The 13,341-nt window shown below is 46.4% G+C and overlaps 1 protein-coding gene across 1 annotated transcript in view; it reads left to right on the top strand.

The window, feature by feature from the left end:
• tmem8b (transmembrane protein 8B) overlaps window positions 1–13,341 on the top strand; it is a 96,717-nt gene that overhangs the window by 73,234 nt on the left and 10,142 nt on the right. The window contains exons 6-11 of the mRNA XM_048594147.1: window positions 186–583; window positions 5,429–5,525; window positions 6,489–6,612; window positions 9,101–9,243; window positions 10,436–10,614; window positions 11,972–12,118. Coding sequence (XP_048450104.1) covers window positions 186–583; window positions 5,429–5,525; window positions 6,489–6,612; window positions 9,101–9,243; window positions 10,436–10,614; window positions 11,972–12,118 — 1,088 coding nt within the window. The remainder of the gene's footprint in view (window positions 1–185; window positions 584–5,428; window positions 5,526–6,488; window positions 6,613–9,100; window positions 9,244–10,435; window positions 10,615–11,971; window positions 12,119–13,341) is intronic.

The following is a 13,341-nucleotide window of genomic DNA, read 5'->3' as shown; positions in this document are numbered from 1 at the left end:
AAACCCCACCCCCAATCCCTATCCACCTTCCCAACCCTCACCCACGTCTTCAATCCCCACCCACCTTCCCAACCTGCACCCCCCACATCCCCTTTCCCCAGCCGCCAGATCCCCACCCCTCCCCCATTCCTCCACCCTGCCCTGTAAATGCTGTGATAATAGAAAACACTTTCTCTTCCTTCCAGATTGCTCCAAGCCGGCCATCTCCAGGAGGGATTCTGAGTTGATTACCCCGAAGCTCAACATGCCTCAGTCGTTTGGTTCTCCCAGAGGTCCGTCAATTCTCGACACCCTGCTCATCACAGGACTTGGTCCCCCAGCGCTGAATGATTCGGAGAGAAGCTCAGCAGAGCAGCCATCCCAGGACGGCCTGGGCCAACAGGATGCAGTTTCTGGGCGAAACCAATGCTGGCCTATCCGCCCCACCCTCAGGAATGAGTTGGATACTTTCTCTGTCCATTTCTACATATTTTTTGGCCCGAACATCTCTGTGCCTCCAGACAGACCGGCCGTGTTTGTCATCAATCTGGTTCCAGTTCTGGACAGTGGAGGTGTCCTGAATATGGAGCTTAAACTAAACACTGTAAGCTTTCCTTCTATTCAGTCCTTCATTCCTATTGTCCCTTGAGAAGGTGGTGGTGCTGCGCCACTATGAATGTAACTGAGTGGTTTGCTTGGTATTTTCAGAGGGCAGTTAAGAACCATCTGCTTTCTGGTGGGTTTGCAGTCATGTATATCAGGAATCAGGCTTGTTTTTAAAAAAATGCATCCACCTCCACATTTATAAAGACTTCAATCTCTCACTGCCTTGGTCTACAGCTGATATTATGAAGTGGTGCTCTTCCCAGAATGCCCAGGTCTCCCAAGCCCTCCGATAACAAAGCATTTTGATTGTTGTAGCCTGTTGTGGCCACTTGATTGGCCATTGTCCACCCAGAATGGTTTAAAGGTCGAAGCCATTCCTACAATGGAGATAGATGATGGCCCCTTCACACCACCATGTGACTAACTTTCTACTGTTCTCTGGATTGTTACATTGCAAACTTGGAGACATGAACCTGAAGTTCCATTGATTCAGAGTTTGGAGACCACCGTGAGCCATGCCAGATGTGAGTTCCACCAAGAGGTTCTGTTTGGGCATGTTCATTCATGAGGGAGGTCCCAGCTGGACATGTCCATTTCAGTGCAGGGAGAGTCCCAGCCATACATGGCTATTCCAGAGAGGGGAGGGTCCCAGCCAGACATGTCCATTATAGTGCAGGCAGGGTCCCAGCCAGACATGTCCATTGCAGGCAGGGTCCCAGCCAGACATTTCCATTATAGTGTGGGAAGGGTCCCAGCCAGACATGTCCATTATAGTGTGGGAAGGGTCTCAGCCAGACATGTCCATTATAGTGTGGGAAGGGTCCCAGCCAGACATGTCCATTATAGTGCGGGCAGGGTCCCAGTCAGACATGTCCATTATAGTGCAGGCAGGGTCCCAGCCAGACATGTCCATTATAGTGTGGGCAGTGTCCCAGCCAGACATGTCCATTATAGTGCAGGCAGTGTCCCAGCCAGACATGTCCATTCCAGTGCGGGAAGGGTCCCACCCAGGGTGATTCAATTAGGAGCTTCCTGGAAGTTTGAGTTACTTGAGCGACTTCACATGTGTATCAGAAGTGTCCTGACCCTAGGTAGCCTGTCAGCTTGTTTTCATCCATTTGAAGAAATAAACAAAAGTACCAGAAGCTTCCATACTAATTATACTGATAAAACAATTTGTACATATTGTATCAGATCGCGATCTCTCGGTATGTCTCTACTTAGTTCTTTAGTCATACGATGGCCTGGAGCTGGCCATTCATCTTTCTAACCTATTCCACCACTCTATCAGGTCAGGGTTGAAAAGTACTTTAACCCCTTCCATCCACCTTCCTTCATCTCCTACTCACAAAACATCTATCCATCTCATCTCTGATACTTTTTAATTGATCTCACCTTCCCCTCCACATGTTTGAAGTTATGAATAGGACCTGCCTTTGCTGGACACATGTGTGTACCTCGCTCTCCATCTTCCTGTCTCTCTCTCTCTCTATGCTTTGTTCACTTTTTCTCTCTTCCTCACAAGTCCCTCTCTCTCTGTTTTCTACTTCTCTCTCTAGCCCAGTCTCGCTTGTTTTATTTCTTTCTCTCATACCATTTCCCTCTATCTCTCTCTCTCATGTCTGTATATCTATCCACTGATCTTCTCTGACATTGGGTTTGAATGTCAATGTTGTGTTGCGAGATTCGAAGTCTGACCTTGCCCTTTAATCAAAATGTGTCAAACATTGCCTGTGGATCAGGGGTTAGATTGGGTCGATCAGAGATTAATTACTATTTGCTGAGGTAAATGAACAGCACAGAGTCAGCAGAAAATAACACATTTTTCACTTTTACTGCTTTTATAATTTAAGGGGTGACATCTGCAGCCTGATCAACAGTGGGACACAATTTTAGGAACACAAATGGATTGTACCTAACATAGTTTCTGGGCATAACTTTGACATTTAGCTCTTGATATGTTCTGTGTTTTTAAGGTCAGTGCTCTCATTGTAGCAGACCATGATGTAATTGCATGATAGTATAAATTGGACAGGATGAATTGCCTCCTGCTGTTTGTGTAATATTTTCAATACTGGAGTCGGGATCGCTGAACTTAATTCACATTGGTGGGAATATAGGCTGCAGACCTTTCCTTGTTCAACTCAATGTGAAATAATCAGCAAGCAGACTAAACAATCAGCTAGTCCATTACAGACTGATCTGGGATGGCTCTAATTAATTTATTACCTTAGGCCTGCAATGATAAGTTTAGCTTGAAGTCTGCGTTGTAGCTTTCTGTGAACATGTCATGTGGATTAATGTTGGACTGAAATAGCCTGAGGGTTGGCTGTGCTTATTTGAGGAAGTGGACTGCTGCCAGAACTGTTGCTTCATCCTCTGAGCTCCAAGCTGTCCAGGATTAAGCAAAACATGTGACAACAATTCAGCTTCATTCCAAAACGGCAAGAAACAAGGATGTTAATGGAACTAGCTCCCTTAATCAAACCATGTGCACATGAAGAGCTTACAGTAAAGACATCCAATTGTACCAATTGATAATACACTTTGTAGACATTGCATCCGATCTACATCTCTTAGTGTGTCCAGACATAGTTCTTTAGACATATAATGGTTAGAGGAGGCCATTCAGCCCCTCAAATCTGTTTCACCATTCTATCAGGTCATGATAGGTACTAAAGGGATCAGTACCTTAACCCCTTTGATCCATCTTAGTTCTGTAACCCTTCATTCTCTTATTCACAAAAAAATCTATCCATCACATTTTGATGCTTTTTAATTGACACTCCCAACCCCAGCTTTTTGGGCCAGAGAGTTTGGGATTTCCATCAGCCTTTCTGTGCTTCCTGACTCCAGGTTCACTTCCTAAATTCAGAACCTACCACCCAGACCCACACCTTACCCTATTCCTGTCACCCTACATTTCCCATGGCTAACCCACCTAATCTGCATGTCTCTGGACACTATGAGCAATTGAGCATGGCCAATCTGCCCAATCTGCCTAATCTGCATATCTTCGGACTGTGGGAGGAAACCTGAGCACAGGGAGGAAACCCATGCAGAATATTGTGTCACAGTGGAAGTGTCCCTGATTCTGGGACAGAAGATCTGGGTCCAAGTCCTACCTGCTCTGGATGTCAGATCAGGTTTGAACAGGTTGAAACAACAGAGAGGGCTGAGTGGTATTAACTGTTAATCCAGACACACAGCTAATATTCTGAGGACTCTGGTTCGGATTCCCCCGTGGCAGGTGGTGGAATATAAATTCAAGAAAAATCTGAAACTAGTGATGACCGTGAATTGTTTATTGGAAAAACTCATCTGGTTTACTCATGTCCTTTAGGGAAGGGAATCCACCATTCACCACCTACAGGTGACTCCAAATGCTCAACAACAGGATTGATTCTTATCTGCTCTTAATACTGGTTTAGCCAGAAATGCCTACATCTCATGAACAAATTAAAATAATTATCATTGATCCTGGGTCAAAATCCTGGGCCTTTCTTCCTTCAGGGAAATGAGATTTATTGGCAGGCCAAAAAGCAGCACAGTGGCTCAGTGGCTAGCACTTCTGCCTCAGAGTGCTAGGGACCCGGGTTCGATTGCAGGCTAAGCAATTGTCTGTATGGGGTTTGCACATTCTCCCTGTGTCTGCACAGGTTTCTTCCCACAGTCCAAACATGTGCAGGTTAGGTGGATTGGCTGTGCTAAATTGCCCATAGTGTCCAGAGATATGAAGGCTAGATGGGTTAGCCATGGAAAATGCAGGGTTTCAGGGATAGGGTAAGGGTGGTATGAGTCTGGGTGGTATGCTCTTCAGAGGGTCAGTGTAAACTCAATGCGCTGAATGGCCTGCTTCCGCCATGTAGGGATTCTATGATTCATTAGTAATTGCCCTTGACCTGTGTTCATTTTTCAAAGGGTAGTTATTTCTTATGGGTCTGGAGTCACATGTAGGTCAGGCCAGTAAGGATGGCAGATTTCCTTCCCTGAAGCACATGAGTGTAACAGATGGGCTTTTATGACTGTGGTCACATAGTCACCATTAGACTAGCTTTTAATTCCAAATTTTATTGCATTTTCAAATTTCACCATCTGACACGGTAGGATTGGAAACATTGCTCAGATCAATCACCTGTACCTTCTGTATCCCTCTATATTTCTACAAGGCCCCTCATTGGGAGCTTATTGCATTGTTGGTCGACCTACAGTACATGGACTGCAGCGGTTTAAGAAGGCAGCTCACCATCACCCTCTCAAAGGCAACTAAGGACGGGCTATAAATGCTGGCCCGGCCAGCGACACGCATGCCCATGAACAATTTATTTTTAAAAATCCACCTATCCAGAATGGACTGACCCTAATGTTACGACCCTGCCTTCATGACTTAATGACTTGGAAAATACAACAGAGAGCGATATATTTCAGCTCAGAAGAAAAGTGCTGCAGATGCTAGAAATCTAGAGTAAGAACAGAAATAGCAATAAAACGTAATAGGTCAGGAAGTATCTGCGGAGAAAAACAGAGAGTTAATGTTTCAGCTTCCATCAGAGCTCATGAAAGGTTTATTTGTTTGTATTTTATATTTTGAAAGTGGCTGAGAACACAATGATTGTGAGGTGTGTTGATGGGGGAGATAGAAATGAGATGCACAGAGCCAAAGTTTGGAGGCTGTGGGTGGGAATGGATGGACAGGGGAAATCAAGACCTTGAAAGTTACAGCGAAGATGGTTTGACCCGGTTCCCTCCACAAGCACACTTTCAAAATTGGAACGGGAATGAAGTATCTTTATTTTAGTCATGAACCTGCTAACCTTTCTCTCACTCTTTCCTTTCAACACAGTCCTCAGTGAAAGGAGAGAATGTGACTGTGATTGGCTGCTTGAGTCACGGAATGCCTTTAGTATCATCAGACAACACCTCAATCCGTTGTGAATCAGGTAAACAGGGAATAAAACAGCGGGAGCTAAATGTTCAGCTTTTTAAGAGATATGGCATTGATATAGAGAATCAATCATGATCCTATTGAATGCCAGAGCAGGCTCAAGGGGCTGAATGGCCTACTCCTGCTCTGAGCTTGTACGCTTCTATTCAAAGGTAAGGGGATTAGAGGGGATTGAAGGAAAAACTTTTCACCGAGAAGGTGGTGGGAATCTGGAACTCGCTTCCTGAAAGAGTGGTCGAGGCAGGAACCCTCAAGTTATTTAACAAGCATAAGGTGGCATGGTGGCTCAGTGATTAACAGTGCGACCTCATGGTACTAGGGATCCTGGTTCGATTCCACCCTCAGACGGCTGTCTGTGTGGAGTTTGCACATTCTCCCAGTATCTGTGTGGGTTTTCTCTATGTACTCTGGTTTCCTCCCACAGTCCAAAGTTGTGCAGTTTAGGTGGACTGGCCATGATAAACTGCCCGTAGTGTCTGGGGATGTGCAGGTTAGGTGGGTTAGCCATGAGATGTTCGGGTTACGGGGATAAGGTAGGAATAGTGGGTCTGGGTGGGATGCTTCCCCAGAGGGTTGGTGTGGACATGATAGGCTGAATGGCCTGTCCCTGCACTGTAGGGCTTCTATGAAGCACTTGAGACACCATTGCGTCCAAGGTGACAGGCAAAGTGCTGGAAAATGGGATTAGAATAGATGGATGCTTAATGACCAGCATGGACACAATTGCCAAAGGGCCTCATTCAGCAATGTATACCCTCTGACTCTATGACAGTTGTTGTCAGCTATCTGTGTCCCAAGCTCAGGAGCTGCCTGCCCCTCCCACCTTTCCCTAAGGACACTCCTTGAGTGTGGGCAATTCTGTAAAAGAGATAGAAATACCGAGACTCCACTCCCAGACAAGAAAAGACTATTCAACTCACTCAGTACTGAAACATTCCCGTCTTATCTTCTGTTCCAGAAACTTCCGCAGGGTTTCTCTTATTGGTCAACTCTACCTCAAATGTTACCAGACTGCGTATCCCTTACCCTCAGACAGGAAATTGGTACATCAGTCTACGTTCCCTCTGCTCAGCTGACTATGGGTAAGGTTCCCTGTTTAACTGGGACATTGTTCACTTAGTACAGGTGAATAATTCAATTTAGGGGCTGTGAATTCTGTGATGGGGAAAGTCGCTGAGGACTGAGGATATTATTTCCCTGAAGCACATTAAATTACAGCACAGAAACACACAAATGAACATACACCCAAATTTGGAGCAGGACTAGGTCATTTGGTCCATCTGCATTACTTCACTATTTAGCAAGACCAAGGCTGAACTGATTGTGGGTTCAAATCCACATTTCCTCATTCAGTCCAACTGAACAATACTGGTCTTTGAGTTCCACACGAACCTCCTATTCATCTCAATTTGTCAACACATCCTCCTGCTTCTTTCTCCCTACCTTTCCCTCAGTCGTATCTTCCGTACACTCTTTGACTAGTTGCTGTGTCTGTGAATTTCACACTTTTGCCACTCTCTGAGTAAAGTTGGCATCATGAATTAGATTTTAAACCTTTCTCACCCACACCAGCCCACCCGCTTTTGGAATCTATACGATTATCAGATAAACAGCATGGAAACAGGCTATTTCGCTCAACCAGCCATGCCGGTGTCTATGCTTTACTCATGTTTAGGGGCGGCATGGTAGTTCAGTGGTTAGCACTGCTGCCTCACAGCGCCAGGGACCTGGGTTCGATTCCACCCTCGGGTGACTGTAAGTGTGGAGTTTGCACGTTCTCCCCGTGTCTGTGCGAGTTTCCTCCGGGTGCTCTGGTTTCCTCCCACAGTCTGAAGATGTGCAGGCTAGGTGGATTGGCTATGCTAAATTGCCTGTTGTGTCCAGGGATGTGCAGGCTGGGTACATTTGCCATGGGAAATGCAGGGTTATAGGGATAGGGTAGTGGGCTGGATCTGCCTGGGATGGTCTTTGGATGGTTGGTGTGGACTCGATGGGCCGAATGGCCTGCTTCCACGCTGTAGGGATTCCGTGATCCTAAGTTCCTGCCCCATCTTTTCCATTGAATCTAACATTGGCATCCTCTATCCCTATCTCCCTCATTGGCTTGTCTAGTCCCCCTCAAATGCCTCCATAGAAAATGTCGATTGTCAGTAAACCCATCTGGTTCACTAATGTCCTTTAGATAAGGAAGTCTGTCATCCTTACCTGGTCTGGCCTACATGTGACTCCAGACACACAGCAATGTGGTTGACCTATAATTACCTTAATTAGGGAGGAACAATAAATGCTGACCTAGCTAGCGATGTCCGCTTCTGTGAACGAATAAAAGAGAGTTAATGTTTTGAGCCAAAATGACTCTATTGCTCTCAGACGAGCTGAGTATTTTCAGCACTTTCTGCTTTTTCTCTCCTTATTGTCCTGGCCTGGTTTATCACCCAGAGAGACTATTTGTCGCCCAGTTGTGGGGAATTTGATTTGTACTCATCCAAATCTCGCTAATGACAACAGAAATGGCTGAATAAACCAGAGATTGACATCTGGAGTTTTTATTAAATACAATTTGATTTGAAAGTAATTGGAAACCTGTTTATCAGAGAGATCCTGGCTAAACCCAAGCAGTTTAATCTGGATCAGGCTCCGATTTACAAGGAACAAAATAAAAGGGATAACAAGGTGCAGAGCTGGATGAACACAGCAGGTCAAGCAGCATCATAGGAGCAGAAAGGCTGACGTTTCGGGCCTAGACCCTTCATCAGAAATGCTTGGCCTGCTGTGTTCATCCAGCTCTGCACCTTGTTGTCTCGGATTCTCCAGCATCTGCAGTTCCTACTATCTCTGATCCAAAATAAAAGGGATGTTGGGAGAATGTGAACTTGTGCTGTCTCACTGAAAGGCTCAACCAGAATTAGTCTGTTGTGGAGTGAGATTGCTAAATCAGTTGTGAGGGACTTTTAGCAGTAATCACTCACTTATTCACTGAACGTAGCAGTGAGCTGGGAACAGCGAGTGTCTCTGACAGCATTACACCCACAGAAACGTGGCCTCTGTGAGGAATGCAGAGGCCAAATTTGCACACAGGAAGCTCCCAGAACATCAAGATGCTGATGCTCCGATAATCCGGTTTTGTGATGTTCAGTTTAATTTATTCACTCATGGGATTTGGACGTCACTGTGTTAAGCATCATCTTGTGGCCACAGTCTGATAGAGCAGTCTCTGCTTCGGTCACTGCAGAGGAAGACACTGAGCTGAGAAGGTGCAGGATGCTCTGGCCTCAGTTTTCTCTGGGCCCCTCTTCTCAGCAGCTTAGCTTTTTGTTCCAATGACCTTCCAGTCACCCTCCAGAGGTCCTGGCCATCAGTGACTGTCCCCCAGTCGTCAGGGTCACTGTCCACCATCTTCAAATCTCACTTACAGGGGTCCTTGTAGAATCGTAGAATGTTAGAGCACACAAGAAGACCCTTCAGCCCATCTAGTGTGGATTTGTAACAAAGGTGTGGAGACTGAGCAGGTATTGACCCAGCAGCCAATCAGAAATTCTTTGTAACTGGAGCGATCTCTGGTTTTGGCAGGTATGAAGAGTGCAACAACGTGACAGCAGAGGTGTATCTGAGAACGTACCTGACTCCGTGCATAAATGAATGCGGCACGTATGGGCAGTGCAAGCTATTGCGTACCAACAACTACCTGTATGCTGCTTGTGAGTGTAAGGCAGGTAAGCTGTAGCTAGCTCCAGTCCAGCTGAGTGTGTGTGTTTATGTGTGAGACCTTCAACCAGGAAGGAGGGTCACTGTACAAACCACTGCACAATGAAACATTCAGGCAGCAGGTCTGGAGAGAGAGAAACAGTTAACATTGCACATTGATGACCCTTCACCAGAACTGGGGAGAGTTTGAAATGTATTCGGTTTTAACAATAGAAAGGGTGGGGCAGGAACCGAGTGAAGGTCTGTCACAGGCTGAGATGGTTTAGTCTGCCAGCCAGACAGCTAGTGACAGACCCATGTCAACTCGCTTTGAACCTTGTCCAATTCAGTGGTAATGTACCTGGATTAGTAATCCAGAACTTCAGGTTAACATTCTGGGGACATGGGTTCAATTCCCACCGCAGCAGATGGTGAAACTTGGATTCAGTAAAGATCTGACCTAATGGTGACTGTGTAACCACTGTCAATTGCATCTGGTTCACCAATGTCCTTCAGGGATGGAAATCTGCTGTCTGTACCTGGTCTGGCCTACGCGTGACTCCAGACTCACGGCAATGCGGTGACTCTTGACTACCATCTGGGCAATTAGGAATGGGCAATGCGTGCTGGTTTAGCCAGTAATGCCCACATCCCATAAGGAACAGGGAAGAGACCGGAACCTGATGTTCTTGACAAGCTGGCAGGGGTTTTGCCTGGGGGTCAGAGACCCTGGAGGTGGACATAGTGCCCGCTGCTGAGCAGTCCAGGATAGCAACTCCATTCCGAATGGCAGTGTCACTGAGACAACCTCCTGATGTGGATCCCAGATGTTGGGTGCAAGGAGCTTGGGGAGAGGGCACAGTCATGGGGTTTCTGTAACTTCGTGTTTGAGGATGATGGCCACCCAGACCGTGAGCAGCTGGTCTCCTGGATTCCGATCATGGACAAAGGCAGCAGAGGAGAGATGAGAAGAAATTCTTTTACACACTGAGGAGTCGTGATCTAGAATTCAGTGTCTCAAACGGTGTCACAAGGAGACCCAACAGCCACTTTCCAAAAGATAAACTGTGTCAATTTTATACAGCATGAACACAAATTTGCAGGGCTGTTGGTTAGGAGCAGGGTGAGTGACTGATTAGATATTGCCTTGAAAGAGCCAGCATTAACTGGAGAGGCTGAATGGTCTCTGTCTGTTACTCTGACTGGTTTGTCCTGTTACAGGTTGGAATGGCTGGGGTTGTACTGATAACCTGGAGGCTTACTCGTACGGCTTTCAGCTCCTCTCCACCCTCCTCCTGTGCCTCAGCAACCTCATGTTCGTCCCACCCGTCGCCATAGCGATACGCAGCGAGTATCTCCTGGAGGCCTCTGTCTACATTTTCACCATGTTTTTCTCAACGGTTAGTGCCAGAATTTGCCCAGTCAGAATCTCATGGGTCAGTCTCGCTGAGGATAGTGGGTAGGGTCACTCCAAACAGGACGGTAATTGTTTGACCTTTGGCCTTTGCTTAGAGAGCACAGCTGGGCCTGAGCTGATGGTTGGGAAGGTGACCATTCACCCTCAGTGCCTCTGGGTCACTGACAGTGTGCAAGACCACGTACGGTTCCTGATCCCGATCCCAAATCCCGATCCCGATCCCAATCTCCACTCAGAGCCAAGGCCCCATGTGTTCCAACAAAGGAGACCTCCCAATCTGAACACCTTGCAACCTTCCACTCTACATTCCTGAGGCAACTCTTGTTTGTGGGACCTTCAACACCTTCCATCGACCCTCTGACCTTCAATCCCTCACTTCTAGACCTTAAAGCCCTGACTTTCCATTTCTCCATGACTATTGATCCCCCGAACTCTTGTAGCCTCACTCATGACTCGCAATCTCTGCCCCGATCCCTCCCTTCCAATCCTATTATTAACTCTCCCCACAACCCTGCCATCCTACCAGCCAAAAGCCCCCATTGATTACCCAATTAAATACTTCCTCCTCTGGCAGTGAGTCTGTAGGATGAAGGAGTCTTCGTCTGGCCCACCAAAGCTCCTCAGTGCTCAAGGTCTGTACCTGCGGTATCATGATGTCATGGTACGAGAGAAAACCTCGTAAATGTATTCATCACCGTCTATCTCACTTCCATCTCTGCCTCTGGTGTACAGCCTTTCTGACCATCAGTGTATATGAAGTGATATCTGTCTGCCTCTCCCAATTTATCTCCATAAGCCTTGATTCCCTTCCTGATTAAAAATCTGTCTCTCTCAGCTTTGCATACACTTAGTAACCCAGCCTCAACAACTCTCTGTGGTAAAGATTCACTCTCCTCTGAGAGAAGAAATTCCTCCTCAACTCTGTCTTAGATGTGCAACCCCTGATCCCAATCTTTCCATTCTGTATCTTTCTCCAGATTTTGCCCATTTGAATAATATTCAGCTCCTCGATGAAACACCTCTTTCCTGCCTTTCCCCCAAAACATTAAACTCTTTTGTCAATCAAAACTCTGTCTAAATCAACCTTGAACCTATTCCTTGACCCAGCTTCTAAGGCTTGTTGAGAAAGAGAATTCCAAAGACCCTGTAAGAGATTCCTGTGCATGTCCATCTCTTTATTTTGAAAGATCCCCCTAATTCCTCACAAGGGCAAACACCTCAGCCCTTCCACCTGACTCTCCTCCTCTGTCTGTGAGTGGCTCCCTGAAACTTTCAGCCATTTTCCCATTGTCTGTATGGTGACACTTGCTCATTCTCCCCTCCCCTCCCCTCCCCCACAGTTTTACCACGCGTGTGACCAGCCTGGGATCGTGGTCTTCTGTATCATGGAGTACGATGTGCTACAGTTCTGTGACTTCCTGGGATCACTGATGTCTGTCTGGGTCACGGTTATTGCCATGGCGAGACTGCAACCAATCATCAAGCAGGTTAGTCTCCACCTTGATGGACTAAATGGACCCAGTCTCACAACAATCAGGGACCATCCTGCTGTTCACCCCATCCTCACCGCTGTTCTCCCTCTCCTCCCTCTCTTTCTGAACAAACATCAAGCACATGTTGCTGACAACTTTCCCAGACGTTTGCTCTCGGGATTTTCTTAGTTTGTTGTTTTGCGGGACAAGGCTGGGGTTTACTCCTCATCCTTCATCTGCCCACATGATCAGTCTCTGTCAATGAGTCTACGACAGACTCAGTGAGGGACAACCCTGGGCAACAGGCCAAATGTCACCCCTCCCTCTCAAACATTGCCCCTGTTCGGATTTACTCATTTTGTTTCAAAGGAGTCTAGCATCAGCTTCATTTTAATTCGTTATTGGGACGTGGGCATCACTGGCTGTGCCCAGCATTTATTGCCCCATCCCTAGTTGCCCCTTGAGAAGGTGCTGGTGAGCTGCCTTCTTGAACCGCTGCAGTCCATGTGCTGTAGGTAGACCCACAATGCCCATAGGGAAGGAATTCCAGGATTTTCTCCCAGCCACTCTGAAGTAACAGCAATACGTTTCCATGTCAGGATATTGACAGTATTTTAATTTCTTGGGTACATTGAAAGTATCCCTGGATGATTATGAATAATGTTGGTCTGCCATTTCACATACATTGGATATTCAGGAATTGGCCCATCATCCAGCTCCTACCAGTGAACAGATCTGATGGTGTAATGGTTTCATCAGCGAGTTTTCTCTTTCTAGATTCCAGATTCCAATCCCGAAGTTCCCCAGTCTCCGGTCTCCATGTGTTCCATGTGAACTGAGTTAGGATATTCCCAGAGTGAAGGTAAAACTGACCCAGTTAGCACAGCATCAGCGTAACTGGATATGGCAGCAGCTTGATTATGTAAATGCACCAATAATTCACAAATCAGAATGAGGAATCTGCGGATACAAGTTCAAAATTCATCACGGGCATTTAAGTTACAGCTAATTAAATAAAAACTTGGAAGAAAAGTTAAAGTCAGTAACAGGGCCTGTGAAACTACCAAATTGTCCAGCAAACACCTGACACAGACACAATCTGGGAAGGACTGATCTGAAAACCCATTAAAACAGCACAGATTCACAGTAGGACAGTTTGATGGGGGGAGAGTGTAGAGAGAGCTTTACTCTGTATCTAACCTCGTGCTGTCTCTGTCCTGGGAGTGTTTGATGGGGAG

The sequence above is a fragment of the Rhincodon typus genome, chromosome 3 (genome assembly GCF_021869965.1).
Source record: "Rhincodon typus isolate 14 chromosome 3, sRhiTyp1.1, whole genome shotgun sequence".
Classification (NCBI taxonomy): Eukaryota; Metazoa; Chordata; class Chondrichthyes; order Orectolobiformes; family Rhincodontidae; genus Rhincodon; species Rhincodon typus.
The sequence above is the reverse complement of the archived record's forward strand: the minus strand, read 5'-3'. Positions and strand labels throughout refer to the sequence as shown.